The sequence below is a fragment of the Polypterus senegalus genome, chromosome 2 (assembly GCF_016835505.1).
Source record: "Polypterus senegalus isolate Bchr_013 chromosome 2, ASM1683550v1, whole genome shotgun sequence".
Taxonomy (NCBI): domain Eukaryota; kingdom Metazoa; phylum Chordata; class Cladistia; order Polypteriformes; family Polypteridae; genus Polypterus; species Polypterus senegalus.
The window spans coordinates 193932735-193955979 of record NC_053155.1 but is presented as its reverse complement, the minus strand read 5'-3'; the positions used below and the strand labels follow the sequence as shown (position 1 = coordinate 193955979).

Genomic DNA, 23245 nt, shown 5'->3' with positions numbered 1-23245 from the left:
AAATTTGTGAGACAGTTTGATATGATAGCCATTTATCCAGCTTCCATCTAGAATGACAACTTGCCACGCCATCACTTCATCATAGAAGGAAATGAATTACAAGTGTATGAATAGTAGAGCATGTGTACATATAAAAGTTATCAACTTGCATAAGTTCTGTAAAGTTGGCTATTGCAGCTTGTAGGAGTAAAACACTAAAATCAGATTAACAATGGTCTTAACCTGATTTTGACCTAAAAAAAACATTTAAATGGTTAATGAAATGTGTTCTAGTCTTCAAATTGAACAAAACTAGGAGTCCTGAGTGTAAGTCTTTTATGCAAGTTTGTTTTAAACATATTTTACGTGCTGTCGGGTCTTAATGAAAGTTATCCATTATAATCCCTTTTTACAATATTCTTTTTTTCCCTTCAGAAACCATCAATTGACTAATAGAAAAAGTTATTTAAATCTTAGCTGTCAACCGCAGTTGATAAATAACTTGCACCCTACAAGTGGTAATCCTGTCCGGGGGAATATACAATGTTATTTTGATAACAAAAATGCAAAACAAACTAACAGAAATATTGAAAAAGGGCCTTGCAAGGGAGAAAAATAAATATAACATTACAAATGCCTGATGATACATAGCATCAAAGTATGCCAAAAGCAATGGATACTTCTCACTACACATAATTTGTCATGAATTTAGCCATCCTTCAAGGAGTACATGTTACTAACCACTTTTAAATTTGTATTAGCAAAGAATCAGTTAATTTAACCATTTACTACACTAACATCAGTCAGCTAAAACAAGATTTGCAACCTAACTAGCCTCAATCAGAAAACTAATTTCTAATGGTATTGGTTAACAGTTGTGCCTAGCATGTTTCCATCAAAATAGGAAACATTATTATTACTATTACAGTAAAATATAAAATAGTGTGAAGCACAGCACACTAAGCCAAATATCTTATCACATTAATCATTTGAGAACATTCAGATTTCAGTGACATCAATTTAAATAATCAGTACAAAAAATAATTCTCTTGCAGTACCCATACCCCAGGTTAATGGAAATATGTTCTGCTGAGCAAACCATTATCAATTTTGCAACATTTCAAAATATGTTTGTTTTGATTGTTGAACATCAATTACAATAAAGATTTTAAACATAACCATGATCCACTTAAAATGTATTCATCTAAAAACTTTCTCTACATTAAAAAAAAATATTCAGATATCATTTGTTCCCTACCTATACCAATTAAAAAAAAACTTTTTGTAAACAACATACATCATACTCTTCATGCATGAATCTCTCACAAACTCACCACTCCAGGAAGACAGCTTTCTACTTCAGGGTTTGGACCATCACTATAGTGATTTCCATGATTTCCAGGAGACCCAGTTGATGAATCAGATGAACTATCTGGGCTTGACGGCATGTTTGAGCTGACTTGTGTAAGTTTTGCCGTTATCAGCTTTATGAAGAAAAGATGGATAGTCTTTAATATCTTATGCAGACCTTAACCTAATACTTAAACACATAAAAACTATATCCATTCAAGGCAACATACCGTTTTATCCTTAAGGTTTAGTTGTCCAATTAATTTTCTGTCATCAGCAGGATCAACAAGTTCTCCACCAATAAAAAGTTCTATTTTTGTGTGCGTACTATTGGCCTTTATTCGGTTCAGAATACACCTCCTTACAGAACCTATGGTGTCATTTGTATGTGACCAAATATCCAAATCATCCACCTGACGACCTTGGTTGGGAAAGCGAACTATGAGAGTAATGTGCTTGCCTCGAAAAGCTCTAAAGAAATTTTGAAAGAGAAAAAAAATCTCAGAATTAAAATAAAAATGGATAAGGCAATATTCTTCTTTGATAGTTTTCTAATAACTTACTTTAAATTTCAGAAGGCAAAGCCTTAATGCATTTCACCATACCTGATTTTTTGAGACATAGATCTTTATTTTACCAGTATGACATTAACCCAATGTGAAAGTGAAGATTAGCAAAAATTTAACAGATACATTCCAGAATCCACCCCCTCCACCAACAACGGTCTCTGCAGTGTTAGGCCCCCGAGATGCCTTGAAAGCTTGCATATTGTAATCTTTTTACTTAGCCAATAAAAGGTGTCATTTTGCTTGAGGTCTCACTACATTCAAAATGATTAACACAGTACAACACCCTAGTACTAATGATCAAATCAAAACAATATTTTAATCGTACTGTGTATAGCTATAGATTTTTTTAATTAATAAAAAAGTACTAGAAGTGAGCCACAGTCTAACCAGTGGCTAATGCAGTAGCACCAATAACAATTACTAACAGTAAAAATCAGTAGTTTCCATCTATAACTTAACACTAGAATTACCAGAGCCTACGAAAAAACTCGTAGATTTGGCCCACCTTAAATCCGTTCGCACCTCTCCATCAGAGTCTTTTGTCCTGTAAATGTGCCGATAAAGACAAGTAGCAAGCAGCCTCCTATTCCATACACCCCAATGCCGCAGAACGTGCACAGTGTTCTCTCAGCTCAAGCCTTGATTGATTATCTGGTAGTGAAGTACTGGAGTTTTAGAGTGGAAATAATAGATGTTATTTGGAACACATGCATTTCATGTGTGTTCCGCTTCTACAATAATCTGTGTAAACACATTTTTAAAACAGAAACGTTTTTTATATTTTAGTAGTAAATGACAAAATGTAGGCATCAACTATATAATGATTGAAGCCTGAAGCGTAGCGATAAGATTTGCTGACTTGTAATCGAGTCCCCGGTTCGATCCCGACTACCTCCTATACTTGCCATTTTCAGTAGTGAGCTGCTCTAATTGTTAATATTAAACAGTACACACATACACTTGGTCTGCGTCTGTAACAGATGGTGTACATTTATAGGACTTGTAAAGGTTACCGTGTTTTTTTTCCACTTTTATTCTCTCAGTCATGATCACGATACATACTACCGCCCTAGGGATCTGACACTGTTAGTTTTTATTTGAAACTGGGAATAATTGTAGATGTGAGTGGTGTTTTAAAGGCAATGGAATTGGACATTCACTGATCTGGAGGGATAAAAGCTAGCACACAAATGCTGGCAAATCTGGCTTCTTCGTTTCTCACCATCACTTGATTTTTTTTTTTTATTCAGTTTTATTGAGTGTTCCTGCTCACGCTGAATTAAGTATGTGCCTTATGGTCCATGAGGTCAAGAAAAAAGAAAAAAAAATATTTAGATAAAAAAAAAAAAAGATATTTGGAATTATTAATTTTATGACCTATATAGTACATTTCGAAAAAAAAATTGTGGCACGGATGCAACATTATTCATATTAATTCACATAACATCCTGTGGTTGTAATCAGTGACCATGTGTTCCCCCCCCAACCCCCCCCGCCCCGATCTTGTCAGTCCCCACATGTTGCTGTATGCTGCTTCTTTTGTACTCCAGGACATGCAGAGAAAAGAACAGGAAGGAAGGTCCTTGCGTGTGTGTGTGTGAACTGTTAACATTTGAATTTGATTATTGTATGTAGCGCTGAACTGACCTCTCTGTACTATTTTGATCTTGACTGAGAGAATAAAAGTGGAAAAAAAACACGGTAACCTTTACAAGTCCTATAAATGTATACCATCTGTTACAGACGCAAACCAAGTGTATGTGTGTACTGTATAATATTAACAATAAGAGCAGCTAACTACTGAAAACGGCAAATATAGGAGGCAGTCAGCAAATCTTATCGCTATGCCACGGAAGCTGTTGTCTTTTTCCTTGAACTTTTTGTGAAAGTGTTTATTTGATCTTTAGGCTTCAATCATTATATAGTTGATGCCTACATTTTGTCATTTACTAGTAAAATATGAAAAAACGTTTCTGTTTTAAAAATGTGTTTACACAGATTATTGTAGAAGCGGAACACATATGAAATGCATGTGTTCCAAATAACGATCTATTATTTCCACTCTAAAACTCCAGTACTTCACTCCCAGATAATCAATCAAGGCATGAGCTGAGAGAACACTGTGCACGTTCTGCGGCGGTGGGGTGGATGGAATAGGAGGCTGTTTGCTACTTGTCTTTATCGGCACACTTACTGGACAAAAGACTCTGATGGAGAGGTGCGAACGGATTTAAGGTGGGCCAGATCTATGAGTTTTTTCGTAGGCTCTGGTAATTCTAGTGTTAAAAGAGAAGTCTTTCATTGGTCATGTATGAACCTGTAACAAAGTTAACTGAACATGAATACAATAAGATACTCAATTTAAATACACACCCAGGACACAATATGTAAAGGTACAAACAAAATGGTCATAATGATCATTGTGTTTTTAAAGGTATAAATAACCTTTCATCTTTATTCCTTTGTAGATGCATACTTACACAATTCTCACTAACTCCTCAAAATTATCATGTTACTCATACCCACAACTCACACAACAGATATTTGATTCATTTGTGGAATATATCAAAAAGACCACTGGGAGATGAGTGAATGATACGAAAATCATGCAGCAATTGCTTTCATGTCAAAAATGTAAGTCACAGGGAACAGTTACGATCAAATAGCTTTACTATTAGCATACCTGAAAACCTTAGGGTTTCGGTATATTTTTTTACAACAGAATGCTAGATGACCACTGCATTTTACAAATACACAGATCGACTGCTTCGCTATAAGGATGGAAGTGGTTTGCAGTGCTATGTGGAGACGCAGCACAACAAAGGGGTGTGCAACTAAGCAGCATATAAGGGAGACTTGAGTAAGACGGAGGGTTTTGAAGTTATATGCTTCTGAACCATTCTGGTACCAGTACTGATGTTCGAAATCTGATAACAATACCGAAGTCAAAATTATAGCCCAGATCCAACATTGTGCACTATTAATCTATTATAGTTAAGGATGACCAGTTTATTAAATGTCAAATCCTGGACACGCTGAACAAAGTGAGACAACCAAGAATATTATGGCAAAAATGGCTTTCATGAATAATGACTTTTAGCTTACAGCAACCAAACTGTTTAATGCCCATTTTCATCTTAACTCGTCAAAACATATATTTTGGAAGAGGAACAAGATTTTCTTGCAGGACAAAATACATCATTCACTTAATGTATTAATACACAAGAACACAATATTTACCCTGTTTATAACGAATGAATAGGAGGGTATCTTGCACATATGTACCAGCCTACATTATGTCTGTGTGCACTATTTTCTGTTTTGGTCATGGGCATATGAATTTCCTCATTCAGACAAAAATGAACTGGCTAACTAAAATAAAAGTGACTGATGTTAATGTGTTTAAGAATTTATAGTGAAGTTAGCATGTACAACCCCAATTCCAAAAAACTTGGGACACTGTGTAAAATGTGAATAAAAACAGAATGTCGGTCCTGCAGAGCCGCAGTGGGGGCAGGTTTTTGATCCAACCCAGTTTCTTATAATGAGAAGTCAATTATTGCCGATGACGCACTTATTGCTCAAGTGACATTTTGATGCTTAATTTTAGTGGTCTCGCTTGTTAGGGTTCCCCAACCTTAATTGCTTATTTCAATCTTAAACAGCTGAATTAATTGTGTTAATGGCTCCTTATTAACAATAAGAGGTAAATGACAAAGCAGCCAACAGTTCTCCATCTAACTTGTTTCCAATTTACATCTGTGTACGTTCACCATACACTGTTTGATTTAATAAAACACTTAATAGAAAATGTGACAGACTGAATATGATCCTTTTTAGGCTTCAAATCATTTGGATGATATCCTACAATATAAGACCTTACATTGCAGAGCAACAAGCCATTAAATTAAATAACGTCTGAGATTGAAAAGGATTGATTTCTAATTAAGCAATTGGGTTGGAATGAAAACCTGTAGCCACTGTGGCTCTTTGGGACCGACATTGCCCAACCCGATCTAGCTTATGAGTTTGTGTTATATCTCCGTTTTCTGTATTATAATGATGTCTTAAACAGGCCAGTGATTAATTACAACATAGATACCTGGACATAGGAAGAATCGTCCTTTCTTCATGATAGTCACTGTCGCATTCATTAATGTACTCCCTTAGAACAGTCAAAACTCGTACCATTCGAATTGCTTCCTGCCTGGCACAATTAATACTGTCTTTATCACCATCCAACACACACAGTGTATCATAGGAAGCCTTTAGGCGATCAAAACAAGACTGAATAAAATCTTCATGAATCTCCACCTATGTTGTATACAAAAAAAAAAAAAAAACCACAATCAAATACACCAAAGACTCAAAAATAACATCAAAAGCTCCTTTCAAAACATCATTTGCAAATATTGCAAAATATAATAATTTGCAGTACAAAAATAACTGAATTACATGTTTGCTATCTCTTAAGGCAAAAACACAAAAGGTTTTGATAGTCTTATTTAAACTGGCAGACTGTGAAGGATGTTTGCAACCAATAATACAGACTCACCTGGTACAGTAAATATTTTATGCTCACAAATTAAAATAAACACCACCTTTTCAACATGTTTAGAAAAAGCAATGCCTAACCTTGGGGTATGATACTTTTCCTTTAAGTGTTTGAATATAAAACAAATTCAAAATATAATAAACAAATCTTACCTGATTTACTTGTAATTTTGGTCCAAGGTTAGTATAAATTTCTTTGAGCAAATCTATTGCTCGACCAGCAATATCATCACTTCCCTGAATGACAACCTGTAAAGGGGGGTAAAACACTATATACATGAGAAGCTCAGGGACTTGAATCCTTGAAAACAAAAGTGCAGACACATTAAGAATTCTTAAAAACTGAGCATATCCAAACTACATTATTAAATGGGGAAAAAAATATATATATACCTCGGTATACGTCCACTTTGGAATAAGTCCAACTTGGTATACGTCCTGTTTTGATGCAAAAAAATTTGCTTGGTATACGACCTTTGTTTGGAATACAACTCACATGCTAGAACACCACGCGCTATCCTTGTTTACCTCTCTCGAGACAAAGCCACAACTGGCCACGAGTATCAGTACGCTAGTTGCTAGTATTCAGTGAATAACCTGTGTGCTACCCATGTTTACCTCTCTCGAGACAAAGCCACGAGTAAGTAATCCCTCATCGATCGCGGGGGTTGCGTTCCAGAACCCCCTGCGATAGATGAAAATCCGCGAAGTAGAAACCATGTTTGTATGGTTATTTTTATATATTTTAAGCCCTTATAAACTCTCCCACACTGTTAACATTATTAGAGCCCTCTAGACATGAAATAACACCCTTTAGTCAAAAGTTTAAACTGTGCTCCATGACAAGACAGAGATGACAGTTCTTTCTCACAATTAAAAGAATGCAAATATATCTTCTCTTCAAAGGAAAGTCTGCATCAGGAGCAGAGAATTTCAGAGAGAGAGAGCACTCGCAAAGAAAAGCAAACAATCAAAAAATCAATAGGTGTGCTTTTAAGTTTGCCGAAGCACCGCAATAAAGCTGTATTTTTTTTAGAGGAGCGCCAGGATCTTCTAAGCAAACAGCCTCTGTGCAAACAGCCCCTCTGCTCACATCTCCTCCGTCAGGCGCAGTCAGAGAGAGAGCACGAGATTAAAGCAAACAATCAAAAAATCAATAAGTGTGCTTTTGTGCTTTTAAGTATGCGGAAGCACCGCGATAAAGCGGCATTTCTTAGAGGAGCGTCTGTATCCACTAGGCAAACAGCTACTGTGCAAACAGCATCTCTGCTCAAACCCCATCCGTCAGGCGCATAGAATGTCAGAGAGGGTGAGAGAGAGGCAGAGACAAGCAAACAATCAAGCACCGCACGGGAAGAATATCTTATAGCATTGAGGAGTTTTAGTTAATATGTAATACATGCTCTGATTGGGTAGCGTCTAAGCCATCCACCAATAGCGTCCCTTGTATGAAATCAACCAGGCAAACAAACTGAGTAAGCAAGTACCATAAATTAAAAGACCCATTGTCCGCAGAAATCCGCGAACCAGCGAAAAATCCGTGACATATATTTAGATATGCTTACATTTAAAATCCGCGATAGAGTGAAGCCGCGAAAGTTGAAGCTCGATATAGCGAGGGATTACTGTATGTGTGTGTGTGTGTATATATATATATATGTATATATATGTGTAAATACTGTGTGTATATATATATATATATATATATATATATATATATATATATATATATATGTGTGTATATATACAGTGCATCCGGAAAGTATTCACAGCGCATCACTTTTTCCACATTTTGTTATGTTACAGACTTATTCCAAAATGGATTAAATTCATTTTTTCCTCAGAATTCTACACACAACACCCCATAATGACAACATGAAACAAGTTTACTTGATATTTCTGCAAATTAATTAAAAATAAAAAAATTGAGAAAGCACATGTACATAAGTATTCACAGCCTTTGCCATGAAGCTCAAAATTGACCTCAGGTGTATCGTGTTTCCTCTGATCATCCTTGAGTTTCTGCAGCTTAATTGGAGTCCACCTGTGGTAAATTCAGTTGATTGGACATGATTTGGAAAGGCACACACCTGTCTTTATAAGGTCCCACAGTTGACAGTTCAGGTCAGAGCACAAACCAAGCATGAAGTCAAAGGAATTGTCTGTAGACCTCCGAGACAAGATTGTCTCGAGGCACAAATCTGGGGAAGGTTACAGAAAAATTTCTGCTGCTTTGAAGGTCCCAATGAGCGAAGTGGCCTCTATCATCCGTAAGTGGAAGAAGTTTGAAACCACCAGGACTCTTTCTAGAGCTGGCCGGCCATCTAAACTGAGCGATTGGGAGAGAAGGGCCTTAGTCAGGGAGGTGACCAAGAACCCGATGGTCACTCTGTCACAGCTCCAGAGGTCCTCTGTGGAGGGAGGAGAACCTTCCAGAAGGACAACCATCTCTGCAGCAATACACCAATCAGACCTGTATGGTAGAGTGGCCAGACGGAAGCCACTCCTTAGTAAAATGTACATGGCAGCCCGCCTGGAGTTTGCCAAAAGGCAACTGAAGGACTCTCAGACCATGAGAAACAAAATTCTCTGGTCTGATGAGACAAAGATTGAACTCTTTGGTGTGAATGCCAGACGTTACGTTTGGAGGAAACCAGGCACCGTTCATCACCAGGCCAATACCATCCCTACAGGGAAGCATGGTGGTGGCAGCATCATGCTGTGGAGATGTTTTTCCGCGGCAGGAACTGGGAGACTAACCAGGATAAAGGGAAAGATGACTGCAGCAATGTACAGAGACATCCTGGATGAAAACCTGCTCCAGAGCGCTCTTGACTTCAGACTGGGGTGATGGTTCATCTTTCAGCAGGACAACGACCCTAAGCACACAGCCAAGATATAAAAGGAGTGGCTTCAGGACAACTCTGTGAATGTCCTTGAGTGGCCCAGCCAGAGCCCAGACTTGAATCCGATTGAACATCACTGGAGAGATTTTAAAATGGCTGTGTACTGACGCTTCCCATTCAACCTGATGGAGCTTGAGAGGTGCTGCAAAGAGGAATGGGCGAAACTGGCCAAGGATAGGTGTGCCAAACTTGTGGCATCATATTCAAAAAGACTTGGTTGTAATTGCTGCCAAAGGTGCATCGACAAAGTATTGAGCAAAGTCTGTGAATACTTATGTACATGTGATTTCTCATTTTTTTATTTTTAATACATTTGCAAAAACCTCAAGTAAACGTTTTTCATGTTGTTATTATGGGGTGTTGTGTGTTGAATTCTGAGGAAAAAAATGCATTTAAATCATTTTGGAATAAGGCTGTAACATAACAAAATGTGGAAAAAGTGATGATAGGTAGTCACAGGAGGCTGGGGGTCAGACCCAGCCAGGACGCATAGAAGGACTGGGAGGTGGTCTTTACCTTCCCCGGGCCTCGAGGGGGCAACCGCCCTGGATGTTGAGGGGACCACGGGGAAGGAGCAAAGAGGCTCAAGCTCAATGGAGCCCGTGGCCACCGCCAGGGGGCTCCCTGAGCGTCATGGAGCCCAGGAGATTGACACTTCTGCCACACCTGGGAAGGTGGGGAAGATCCTTACAGCGACATATGGAGTGCTTCTGGAAGAGTGTCATCAGGCACCTGGAGCAAACCCGGGTGGGAATAAAAGGGGCCGCCTCACTCCAATCAGGGAGAGAGCTAGAGTCGGGAGCAGGACGAAGCTACCGTGAAGAGAGAGGAAAGGCGGCCCACGGACATTTGGAAGAGAGACCCATGAGGAGAGGACGATTGGTGCTGGGGGCACTGTTTGCAATGTGGGACATATTTATACTTTAATAAACGTGTGTTTGGCAAAGTGCTGGTGTTAACCTGATGGTGTTCGGACCCGAGCTCACAACATATACACCTATCTGCTCTTGCTACCAGGAGTACAGATTTTGCATAATTGCATAAGTTTTAGTCTAATCATTAATTCGTATCACACGAGAAATAAGGCGTCCATGCATCTTAAACTGTCATCCGTACATATCAAGTGCTTTCACACGGTCTTCATTGTTTCTTTTGTGTGAATTGATCATGAATTAGTTATAAGGTAAACTGCATTACTGGCCTTTTTCATTTAGAGTTTGTATTTCTCGTTTTGGAAGTGAATTGAGCTTCCTAATTTCATTAATTAGATATTCAATGTAAGACATTCATTTTGCATTAACATCTATAAATATGTTGTTCTGGTGACCATGAAATTTATTATACAATTACTAGAGAATGTCAAATATACAACTGTATCTCTTTGACAACAGAGTTTAGTCATAGGATAATAAAATAATGATGAATGAAATAAAAAAATCACTGTGATATTAAAATTCCAAATGTTTAATAAGAGATGTTACTTCTCTGTTCATTGGGATTGTTAGTGAAAGTAAAGATTTGCTGGGTAGATTAAACAGCTCTGTTTCTACCAAAATATCCCTTCCCTCCAAAGAATTTCAAGCACCATTTATAGATTTATTTCCTGATGCCAGCCATGTAAAATACCTATGTATACCATAGAGAAAGATGGTTTCAAGAAGCTGCTATGAACATTGGATGCAAAATATGTGTTGCCCGACCACAACCATATCACTAGACTGGTGAACGTTAACTAATAAATACCCACATACATACAGATACAGACCATTACAGACATGAAAATGTACAGATAACCTAATAAGTTATTTGGTACCATTACAAATGATGTAAACCACAAAACAATATGTATAATATATGTATGTACATGGATCTGTGACTAGCGTTGTAATGAATCAAAAGCTTTGTCTTTCCTTATATAAAACAGTCAAAACAGGTGGAGAGAGAGCAGTATTGTTATTGCAGTTGTTTCTTTAAGGCATATCTATTAATGAAGAAATTAAATACAGTAATCCCTCGCTATATCGCGCTTCGACTTTCACGGCTTCACTCTATCGCGGATTTTAAATGTAAGCATATCTAAATATATGTCACGGATTTTTCGCTGGTTCGCGGATTTCTGCAGACAATGGGTCTTTTAATTTATAGTACATGCATCCTCGGTTTGTTTGCTCGGTTGATTTCATACAAGGGACGCTATTGGCGGATGGCTTAGAAGCTACCCAATCAGAGCATGTATTACATATTAACTAAAGCTCCTCAATGATATAAGATATGCTTCCCGCGGTGCTTGATTGTTTGCTTTTCTCTGTCTCTCACCCTCCCTGCCATTCTCTGCGCCTGACAGAGGGGGTGTGAGCAGAGGGGCTGTCTGCCTAGAAGATACAGACCCTCCTCTACAAAATGCCACTTTATCGCGGTGCTTCGGCATACTTAAAAGCACGTATTTATTTTTTGCTTTTGTTTGCTTTTATCTTGCTTTCTCTCTCTGACATTCTCTGCTCCTGACGGCGCTCCTTTGAAGAGAAGATATGTTTGCATTCTTTTAATTGTGAGAAAGAACGGTCATCTCTGTCTTGTCATGGAGCACAGTTTAAACTTTTGACTAAAGGGTGTTATTTCATGTCTAGAGGGCTCTAATAATGTTAACAGTGTGGAAGAGTTTATAAGGGCTTAAAATATATAAAAATAACCATACAAACATATGGTTTCTACTTGGATTTTCATCTATCGCGGGGGGGGGTTCTGGAACGCAACCCCCGATCGAGGAGGGATTACTGTATTCAAAACAGGAAAATGGTTTCAATCTATAGTATTTTATATTACTGTGAAAAAAATATACCAGATTTTGGATTCTGCATAAATATATATGGTGCTGATCTTCATTCTTTAAGGTGTTTTGTGAAAAAGTAAAGATAAAACTAATTTAGCATTTTAGGTCACAATCTTAATATTAATTGAGAATTAGAGCTGAGAGATATGAAGTTCAATCTCTCTAATGTAGAAGTCAAAGGACAGGTGCAGTAGGTTGGAAAACTAGTAGTGAGATGAAGTGCCACAGCAGGATACCGAGAACAGAAATAGACTAGAGTTAATAGCTTATGACTTAATAATCACCATTTGATCAAGTAAAAATAAAGAAAGGTTTCAATATAAACAGTATAATCAGTAGCTCCACCTAGGCCATACCAGACTAAAACAGTAAGTCTGTAGCCTTGATGTAATTTCTAAGACTAAAAGTAAACTTCAAGTATCAGAAGCAAACCATTCAGTGGTTTGTGGGCACTTCAGATGAAGGCTTGGCTTTCTATGTATCTTTAAATATTTAACAAATATTTACAAAACTACTACAGTATGATTCTAACATGCATTCTTGAACTTAAGAGAAAGTATTTTGAACTAATTTCTAAATTTCACCAAAACCCAAATAGAGATGTATATTAACATTATTTAGAACCTAAAAGTGGATAATCTGTGATTTACATCTTAAATAAGTTTAGGGCAAGTGCCATTATGAACTATGCTGCATATCTTCTCTCTGACACATTAACGCAGAGTACTTTCCGCCAACAAATTATTCAGCAGAAGTGTCAAGAAACACTACTGGGGCTCCTTTATACCAACAGCAATACATCTGCTTAATGCATCACTGTGATTGCCAAGTCAGAACTTTTCTTTCTTTTCAATTTTCCTGTTTTATGGACATTCTGGTGTGTGTTTTCCGACCAAAGTGTGAGTGCACTTTTTATTTATTTATTTACATGCTTATCTACTCATTTATGTATTTATTAATTTAAAGATCTTCTGTAAAAAAATGCCAAATTACCACCTGGGGACAAATAAAGTTCCATCTATCTACTAAAATTTCTATACTGAATGGGTTGCACATATGTAAAGACGTTAAAAACCAATTTGTGAGATAGATATGACCAAACACACCACCGTAAACATCAATGGCTACCGTGCTACTTTAATTTTCAGTGCTGGTTGTCTGAAAACTTGTCTGCTAACGATTATAAGGAAGAGAAATAGAAAAAGGTGCAATTATCAATGCCGTAAATGTACATAGAACCTTATGTAAAACAAGAGAGGTGCAAATGATTTATGGGTTTGGATTTCAAAATATTAATGGATACATCCAATTACTTACATTAACATCTGATGGCAGACTCAATAAATATTTTACATGTTTATTTTATATATTTTATATTTTTATATATATATATATATATATATATATATATATATATATATATATATATATATATATATATATATATAGAGGGTGGGCCATAAGTTTCCATACATATGGTTTATAACATTTTATTTTTTATATTTCAAGAAAATAATTTCATTTCATTCAATTCAATAAAAAGGAACAAATTGAAATCATACTGAGTGACCTCCCAGATCTCACCCCACTTGACTTTTTATCTTTGGAGGCATTTGAAGGCCATGGTGTATTAGGAAAAGATACGAAACATAAATCATCTTAGGGAACGCAAGTCTCCCATAAGTCTTTTGTAGTCTGAAACACAATCTGTTGCAGTTGGAGTGTGTACGCCTGATGAACCCAAATAAGGACGAAACACGTGTCGCGTACTCTTTGCATTATTTGACAGTAAACTATGTAACATTCTATGGTCTGCTTCTCGCAACTGAAAGGGTGTGGCGGATGTTTGAAGACTTGCAGACCAACCATAAGTGTTACCTTGTAGGTAACCACCCATACAATCAGATTGTGTTTCAGACTATGAATGCTATGAATGTAATTACTCCAATCTCCAGCCTGTCAAATAAACGAACCACATGCCATGGCACAACATAAAGGGGCTTCGGCCTCTGACGCTGACGTCCGTTCCCCGCGAGGGGATGCAGTGGAGTGTGTACGTCTGATGAGCCCATATAAGGGCAAAACACGTGTCGAGTACTCGCTGCATTATTTGACAGTAAACTATGTAATATATACATATATATATAAACAAATACACACATTCACACATATACAGTCCCCTCCAAAATTAGTAACCCCTCTAAAAAATTCATTAATCATCTTTTGGTGACTTACCTTAATCTCATACTAAAATAAATAAAAGAAATACAAAATTTAACTGAAGAATATTTATTCTGAGAAAAAAAAAATCATTTAGAAATAATTATCTTTAACAAAACCATATGTGCCATTATTATTGGCAACCCTGTATTTAAGACTTTGTACCACCTCACTTTGCCACTAAAACAGCAATGAGTCTTCTCCAATTACATCTTATGAAGTCGAAGAATATAGCGCAGGGAATCAGAGGCCATTTCTCTATATAGAATCTCTCCAGATCATCTAGCGTCCTAGTTCCTCTTGTGTGCATTCTTCTCTCAGCTCAGCCGGCAGGTTTTCAATGGGGTTTAAATCTAGTCACTGAGACAGTCATGGCAGGAACTTGGTTTTATGTTCCCATAACCATTTCTGTGTTGGTTTGGACATGTTTTCAATCATTTCTGGATCCAACAACAACCTAGCTTTAGTTTCTTGGCAGCCAGATTTAAATTTAAAATCTCTAGGTATGTCATGGACTTTATGATGCTGTATACCTTAACAAGTTTCTCAGTGCCTCTGAAGGAAACACAGCTCCACAACATCACAGAAAGTCCACCATACTTGATCCTTTTCAGGCTAGCTATCCTATACCAAACAGATCTTGAGAGTTTGTTGCCAAATAATTCAATTTTCATTTCATCTAACCATAGAATATTATTCCAAATAAAGATAAAAGATACTACTCTTTACTGCTTTTGTCTAACAGGAGTGTTTTGGTTTTTTTTTTACCCCTCTTACCATCCTGCTCACTCACTGCGCAGGGGGGCAAAATAAACTTGTTACTAGCTTGTCTGGCAGAGGTCCCAGATCCAGCTGATTTGAACTTTTTAATTATTGCCCCAATTGTAGATACGGGCACTTTCAGGCAAGTTGCAAATTTAATTGCCATTGTCTGACTTGTGAAGGTCAGCACACTTATTTTTTTTTCATTTAAATTGTGGGTTCTCTTATTTTAATAAGAATAAATAAAGGATTCTTTCCTCTGTGCCACCTTACATTTATACTCCAGTACAATAGTAAACCATGAATGACTGCTTGAAAGTTCTTAAACATTCTGATCAACTTATTAAAGACAGATATAAATGGAAAAATGCTTCAGTTACATTTTGTGCATAAGAATTTCTAGCAGAGCCAATCATCATGGTACATGTGATTTTGTGATAGACAGTAATTTCTTAATGAAGGATTATTCTTTTCTCAGAACAAATTTACTTAAAATAAATATATGATTTTTAACTCGCCTTCACCGGGAGTCCCAACAGTTGTGACATACATACATACATACATACATACATACATACATACATACATACATACATACATACATACATACATACATACATACATACATACATACATACATACATACATACATACATACATACATACATACATACATACTTGATAATGTACTTGACAGGTACTTTACTACGATAATAAATACCAATTTGAATACAGATTTAAATCCTATTAGAAATGAGCATAAAACATGCCAAAAAAGCTTTGCATTACTTAGTGGATGTTAAGTACAGTGCAATCTAGAACACAGAACCAGCTTCAAACAACTTTCTTAATGTTAAAAGCATGTATTATCAGCAACGTTTTCTGGAAAAGGCATAGACTAATTCTAATTATGCCCTAAATACAAATCCAGTTTTTTTGGAAATATTTACTTCATGGGTAAAGTAGGAATGCATGATAGAAAAACTTAATAAAAAAGGTTATTTTAATTAATAGTCACAATACATGGCCACCTGTTTCCAATATACTAACTACAACTACAATAATTACTAACTTCACCTTTCTTAAAAATTTGATTCAGAAATCACTATCTGTTCAGATATCAGAAAAAATTAAAACTACTGTATTAGAAAGGCCCTTAAAAGTAACACTTTATAACATGTATGCATGGTACAACATTCAGGTGTATTTGGGGACCTACTAAGCCAATTCAATGGCTGAAGCATTTTACAATTTATCAGTTCCTTAAATGTGTCAGTTATCACATTCTAGTTACCGAAATATTCTTGTAACTGTGAGCCATACTCGGAAACTGTGATATTTAAATGCAATTACACACATTAGTAGAATACATTAAATAACATTTATTTTTTTTTTACATTTTACAATGTCATGTGGTTTCAATACAGACCAAATAGATCTGTGACGGCTAAAAAGTTCCCATAGAAAGCATGTTCCAATTCAATTGATTTTAAAATGTCCTCTGTTCATGTCCTATTGTTAGTTGGTAGATTGTGGAGGGTCCAACTATCCATCTGCTCCTTTCCCTGACCTGCTTATCCAGAGCAAGATCATAGTGCTGCTGGAGACTATCACAGCACTCATTAGATTTTAGCTAAAATTAGTAAAACTAAAATTTCTTAAAATAAATACCATTCTTTTAGGAAAGGACTCTCTTTAAGTCTCAGGGAAAAATTGCTGACAGTTCCAGGGCATGAATGACAGAAAATTATAGTTTCAGGAGAAATAATTATTATAATTGTACTGACAGTGCAGCTGTAAAGCTTTTTTTAAATGTAACATAAAAACTGAGTACATATTTGTTTACTCTGTGCTTATGGAGTGGTGCTTACAGGATTGCATTCCTTTGAAATTCATTTGTAGAAATGTGAGATTTGCCCATACCACCCACACCTCTTTTAATGGTTAATTTGCCACATGCAGCAGGTGAAGTGTGCTGGTGTACCAGTGCCTTACATAAACATGCACCTCCCCAGGTGTTGGTAATCTATTTTACCATCAGGAGCAGCTTTTCAACAAGTGAAATAAGGAAATATACACAATATCATATTCAAATGGCCTGCTATATGGAAAGTTTATGTCATGAAACTAATCTGCAACTGAAGTCACACAGAAAACCTCTATATTTCAATGTTTACATTAGACTAGTTCATAACTTTCCCAATGCTCTTTAGTGGGAAATATCTCATCAAAAATTTCACTTTCTTGACAATGTTCCTTCAAGAATAAGTGTTTGGACAGAAAGACTGACAGGGCAATTGCAATAGGCGTTTTTTGCCTTATATGCAAATACACCTTAAAAACACAGTAATAAAACTGAACAACACTGCAGCAAACTAATATCTGCAACTGCAAAAGCAGAAAGATTTTTTTTTTAATTTCCATTCAAAACTATTTTATTAAATCTAAGTTAAAATAACTTGTCTTAATCTTTAAGAAGTATTAAACATTAAAGCAAGTACATAGGCAAAACAAAATTCAAATATCAGGATCACCATTATTATATCCAAGGGTCTTAAATGCAAAATCAGATATATCATAAGTATATTTCAAATAACTGGAACTGCTGTGACAGTTAATCAATATTGACTGATAATCACTTACAATTTAATTGGCATACTAAAAAAAAAACAGATACAACTGTCACAATACAGTTTACTTTTTTTTCCCCAGAATATTTGTGGATATATTTCAATTCTATTCTAGTAATCAGTAAATTAAACATGAAATGTTATACAATTAATTAATCATGAAATAAGCTAGCTGTAAACACAACTTAAACTTTCTTACCCAAAGAATAAACTAATGACTTTATATAGCAAAGAACATAATTAGTTTCAACAAAACAAAACTTGCATGAAAAAAAAACATAACATCCATATATTTCAATTTACTACAATGAGAAAAATACTGTAACCTTACACATATGCTAAATAAACGTTTAACCAAGTGAAATGAGTAAAGAGATTCTTCAGTCAATTACTTCCTTTTATTTGAAACAAGATCCTTAAAAAAGTTAAATGTGTATTGATATACCTTCAACTACTTCATGCTCTAGCAAAAATTATGTCTTAAATTTAAGAAAACTACCAAATGTGTGTAAAAATTTGTTTTGGCTTCTATGCTTAATATACCTACCCTCCAAAGATAATCAAGTCCTATCAATTCCAAGTCATCCATCATGTAAGCTCTTCGTTTTGCCACTAGTTTTCCTTCCCTACAATTAACTGCTTTGAAAAAACGCTCAAAGCACTTCATTCCATTTTCGGTTAGGAGTGAAGGATCAAGCTGTAGAACATTATTTTCAAAAAAATCTTTGTTAATATCTGGGTCCAAGTCAGGTTCATCACCCATCAGCTTAGAATACCACTTGAAACAAGCTTCTCGATCACAAAGAAATACAGCATTTTCAGCTAGACATTTCCAGATTTGCTTAGCTTGTGGGGCACAAAGCCAAAGCTGTCCATCTTTCAAAAGAAACCTTAAAAAAGAAAATGAAAAGAAAAAAAATATTATGTGTTACTAAAAAATATACAAATGTGTGGTACAGGTGGTAATTAGCTGGTACAGATATTTTGCTACTAGGTAAATCAACAGTCTGAGGGGCAGACTATTACCAAGTGGCAGAAGAGGTCATGCAATGGGAGGCTGGAGCATAGGGCTAACTACAACACCAGACTAGTTTTTAAAAGGCACATACACACATGCTGGCTCTCTCAGGGATTTAGGTATATATTTATGAGTTGAGGTAACATGCAGACAAAACAGAGTCTGGCATTCCAAGAATGTGTACTGGTAATTTCACATTCTAGCACTTAGTACTATTCCTGAGAAATTTCTGGGTTAGCAAATTTGACCCGTAAGGCGTGACAAAGATGAAACTGGTTAAGGAGCTCTATCATTTTGTACAAGTTAGTGTCTAAGACTAGTAATTCAGAAAATGTCTGAAAGTGATGCTCCTCTCCTTACAAACCAAGGAAGAAAACTAATTGAGGTCAGTTACCAAAAGACATAACTATGTGACACCTCCTTCATTGCTGCTTTTTTTTTCAGTCAAGGAAGTACATATTGAAGCAGGGTGACTGTGCTGCATTTGCTTTGGTGTAAACTGACATACAGCTTCCAAGACAAATAATACCATATAGAAACACATCTTCAAACCCACACTATTTCATATCTGGTTAACCTGGAAATATTCTGAGGTTGTATGAGTGTAAAGCATATGTTACATTATGCAACTTCTACATCTAGGGTATGTCAAACCCGTCAACCGCAGTTGCTGATGTGACTGTGGTCTGCAAATGAGAGTGCAAGATCCTCTGCACATGTAATGATATGATTGCTGGTACAATGAATAGTTTAGGCCATGTGAAACACTTAGGGTTCAGCACATTATTTGACCAACTAGCCGGGTACCATGTACAGCACCATTATGTCTATAAAAGCTACTTTGCCTCAAAATAAATGACTCATGGGTTGACTCAGCCACTGAGACACGATGTTTGTCAGTCATACCTTGGATGACTTGTGTGTTAATGAAATGCATCTGCTTATATTAACAAAAGCACTTCATTATGCACTAGGTGCCCTTATTGCAATACAGTGCATCCGGAAAGCATTCACAGCACATCACTTTTTCCACATTTTGTTATGTTACAGCCTTATTCCAAAATGGATTAAATTCATTTTTTTCCTCAGAATTCTACACACAACACCCCATAATGACAACGCGAAAAAAGTTTACTTGAGGTTTTTGCAAATTTATTAAAAATAAAAAAACTGAGAAATCAAATGTACATAAGTATTCAGTCTTTGCTCAATACTTTGTCAATGCACCTTTGGCAGCAATTACAGCCTCAACACTTTATGAATATGAGGCCGCAAGCTTGGCACACTTACGCCCATTCCTCTTTGCAGCACCTCACAAGCTCCATCAGGTTGGATGGGAAGCATTGGTGTGCAGCCATTTTAAGATCTCTCCAGAGATGTTCAATTGGATTCAAGTCTGGGCTCCGGTTGGGCCACTCAAGGACATTCACAGAGTTGTCCTGAAGCCACTCCTTTGATATCTTGGCTGTGTGCTTAGGGTAGTTGTCCTGCTGAAAGATGAACCGTCGCCCCAGTCTGAATTCAAGAGCGCTCTGGAGCAGGTTTTCATCCAGGATGTCTCTGTACATTGCTGCTGTCATCTTTCCCTATATCCTGACTAGTCTCCCAGTTCCTGCCGTTGAAAAACATCCCCACAGCATGACACTGCCACCACCATGCTTCACTGTAGGGACGGTATTGACCTGGTGATGAGCGGTGCCTGGTTTCCTCCAAACGTGACACCTGGCATTCACACCAAAGAGTTCAATCTTTGTCTCATCAGACCAGAGAATCTTGTTTCTCATGGTCTGAGAGTCCTTTAGGTGCCTCTTGGCAAACTCCAGGCGGGCTGCCATGTGCCTTTTACTAAGGAGTGGCTTCTGTCTGGCAACTCAAACATACAGGCCTGATTGGTGGACTGCTGCAGAGATGGTTGTCCTTCTGGAAGGTTCTCCTCTCTCCACAGAGGACCTCTGGAGCTGTGACAGAGTGACCATCGGGTTCTTGGTCACCTCCCTGACTAAGGCCCTTCTCCCCCGATTGCTCAGTTTAGATGGCCGGCCAGCTCTAGGAAGAGTCCTGGTGGTTTCAAACTTCTTTCACTTACGGATGATGGAAGCCACTGTGCTTATTGGGACCTTCAAATCAGCAGAAATTTTTCTGTAACCTTCCCCAGATTTGTGCCCCAAGACAATCCTGTCTCGGAGGTCTACAGACAATTCCTTTGACTTCATGCCTGGTTTGTGCTCTGACATGAAATGTCAATGGTGGGACCTTATATAGATAGGTGTGTGCCTTTCCAAATCACGTCCAATCAACTAAATTTACTACAGGTGGACTCCAATTAAGCGGCAGAAACATCTCAAGGATGATCAGGGAAAACAGGATGCACCTGAGCTCAATTTTGAGCTTCATGGCAAAGGCTATGAATACTTATGAACATGTGCTTTCTCAATTTTTTTTTTATTTTTAATAAATTTGCAAAAATCTCAAGTACACTTTTTTCACGTTGTCATTATGGGGTGTTGTGTAGAATTCTGAGGAAAAAATGAATTTAATCCATTTTGGAATAAGGCTGTAACATAAAATGTGGAAAAAATGATGCGCTGTGAATACTTTCTGGATGCACTGTATAAGTGCAGTAAAGTGTTCTGATTAAGTTAGGCGAACAGAACACTGCTGGAAATTGCCTTTTTATGTTTAAAAACCATGTTTCTTTTTTCCTGTAGGTACACCCAATACCATAGAAGAACTAGATGTAGTGCCTTGCCTGTCAGTTAATGATTTCCAGTACAGCATACATGATGGAGTAAACCTTGGCTGAGATACTGATGACCTAATCAGCCAGTTCCTTGAGAAGTAAAATCAAGTAGCCAATATAAAATGACAAAAAAAAAGACAAACAAGTTCTTCAGCGTAAATATATAGCATGAGCCCTCTTAAAAAGTAACTGAAACAACAGTCTATGCATCATATATATATCGTTTTTTAGGTATAACAAGTTTGTCATGTCAGTGCCTCAGTCGTATGAATTACTGTGCGTGTGAGTCATTTAGCTGGTTCGGCTGCCATTTCCCAGTTTCTCTGGAATGCTGCATATGCATTGGTCAGAGTTGCCATAATGTTCCCTGTCAGGATTTATTTTATAAATCCAGACGTATGTGGGAAGTTGCATATGCACATTTCAAGTTTCTTTTTGTTCATGTGCAAACAACCACTCCATTGCACCACCAAGCCTTCAGTCGTTAGTGTATCCCATTTGTTACTAATGCCATTCACATAGCCCATTTGTTTGTATACAGCATGCTCTCAGCACAGCTAGCTATTTTTTTTCTGTAACATCACAATGTTTCAATTAAATTTATCAAAACATTTCTGAGATTTTGGGGTTTTTAGATTTTCTGTGGTGGTGGGGGTGTACCCCTAAATATTGATATATAGAAAGGTTATTTCTTTCTCAAAACCTACAGCTGTAGATGTACCATTTTGCCAAATTTCAGCTTTTAAACTAAAAGGGCAATAGTGTTTTTGTTGATAAGTGAGTGAATGAGTCAGCCAACTTTGCACTGTATTTATAGAGAGCAAATAAAAGATATTCTGAATATAAAAGTCTAACAATCATTACATATTGAAAGTGTAAATAATAAAACTATTACTTAAACTGAGGACTGAAAATTGTAAAATTAAATGAGAGAACAAAATATTCCAAATTTACTTACAAATATGTCCCTTTAACATACCTTAAGAAATTCAATCTTTCCTGTACTTCCTGAACATGGCTATACCGACTACCCACTCGAACAGTCTGTGGATCATAATCTGTATGATCTGGATGGAACAAAAAATAAAATCAAGTTAATTACAAAATGATGTATTGCATAAAGCTGTTCTCACTTACAATAACATGAAATATAAAACAAGACAATTAATAGTACAAAAAAATTAAACCATAAAACCAATATCATCAAATAGTTTAGATGACTGCGTTTGAGTGTAAGAAAATTGGTTTTAGGCCTGGAGTCATGGCACCAAATTTCTACTATCATAAAAATGAAACAAAGAGAAGGTCCATCAATTTAATAAGGAATAACAGTACCCATTATAGTCGAGTACTACGCACCTGGGAAAGTGACTAAGCTTGAAGGTGATGCATTTAAAGGAGGAAAAGTGGGCAATTATAAGTATCAGAGCGACATTGACAAGGGAAAAACTGGTGTACCTAAACGCCTGGGTCTACCAATCTCCAAAACAGCAAATTTTGTGGGGTGTAGAAATTACAACCACCTAAAAGTGGTCCCAGGGAAGACACAAGCAACAGGGTCATGGGCACCCAAAACTCACTTGATGTGCATGGGGAGTGAAGGCTAACCCATCTGATCCAATTCAACAGAAGAGCTACTGTAGTATAATCTGTTGAAAAACTTAGTGTTGGCCATGAAAGAAAGTTG

At 36.7% G+C, this 23245-nt stretch overlaps 1 protein-coding gene across 3 annotated transcripts in view; it reads right to left on the bottom strand.

Moving 5' to 3' along the window:
* Positions 1 to 23245, bottom strand: part of LOC120523630 (probable ubiquitin carboxyl-terminal hydrolase FAF-X) — a 377796-nt gene that overhangs the window by 123810 nt on the left and 230741 nt on the right. For all 3 annotated transcript variants that reach the window (XM_039745106.1, XM_039745107.1, XM_039745108.1), the window contains exons 15-20: positions 22538 to 22625; positions 18348 to 18690; positions 6606 to 6701; positions 6001 to 6212; positions 1560 to 1800; positions 1314 to 1463 (exon numbers count right to left, since the gene is read on the bottom strand). In XM_039745106.1, the coding sequence (XP_039601040.1) occupies positions 1314 to 1463; positions 1560 to 1800; positions 6001 to 6212; positions 6606 to 6701; positions 18348 to 18690; positions 22538 to 22625 (1130 nt within the window). The remainder of the gene's footprint in view (positions 1 to 1313; positions 1464 to 1559; positions 1801 to 6000; positions 6213 to 6605; positions 6702 to 18347; positions 18691 to 22537; positions 22626 to 23245) is intronic.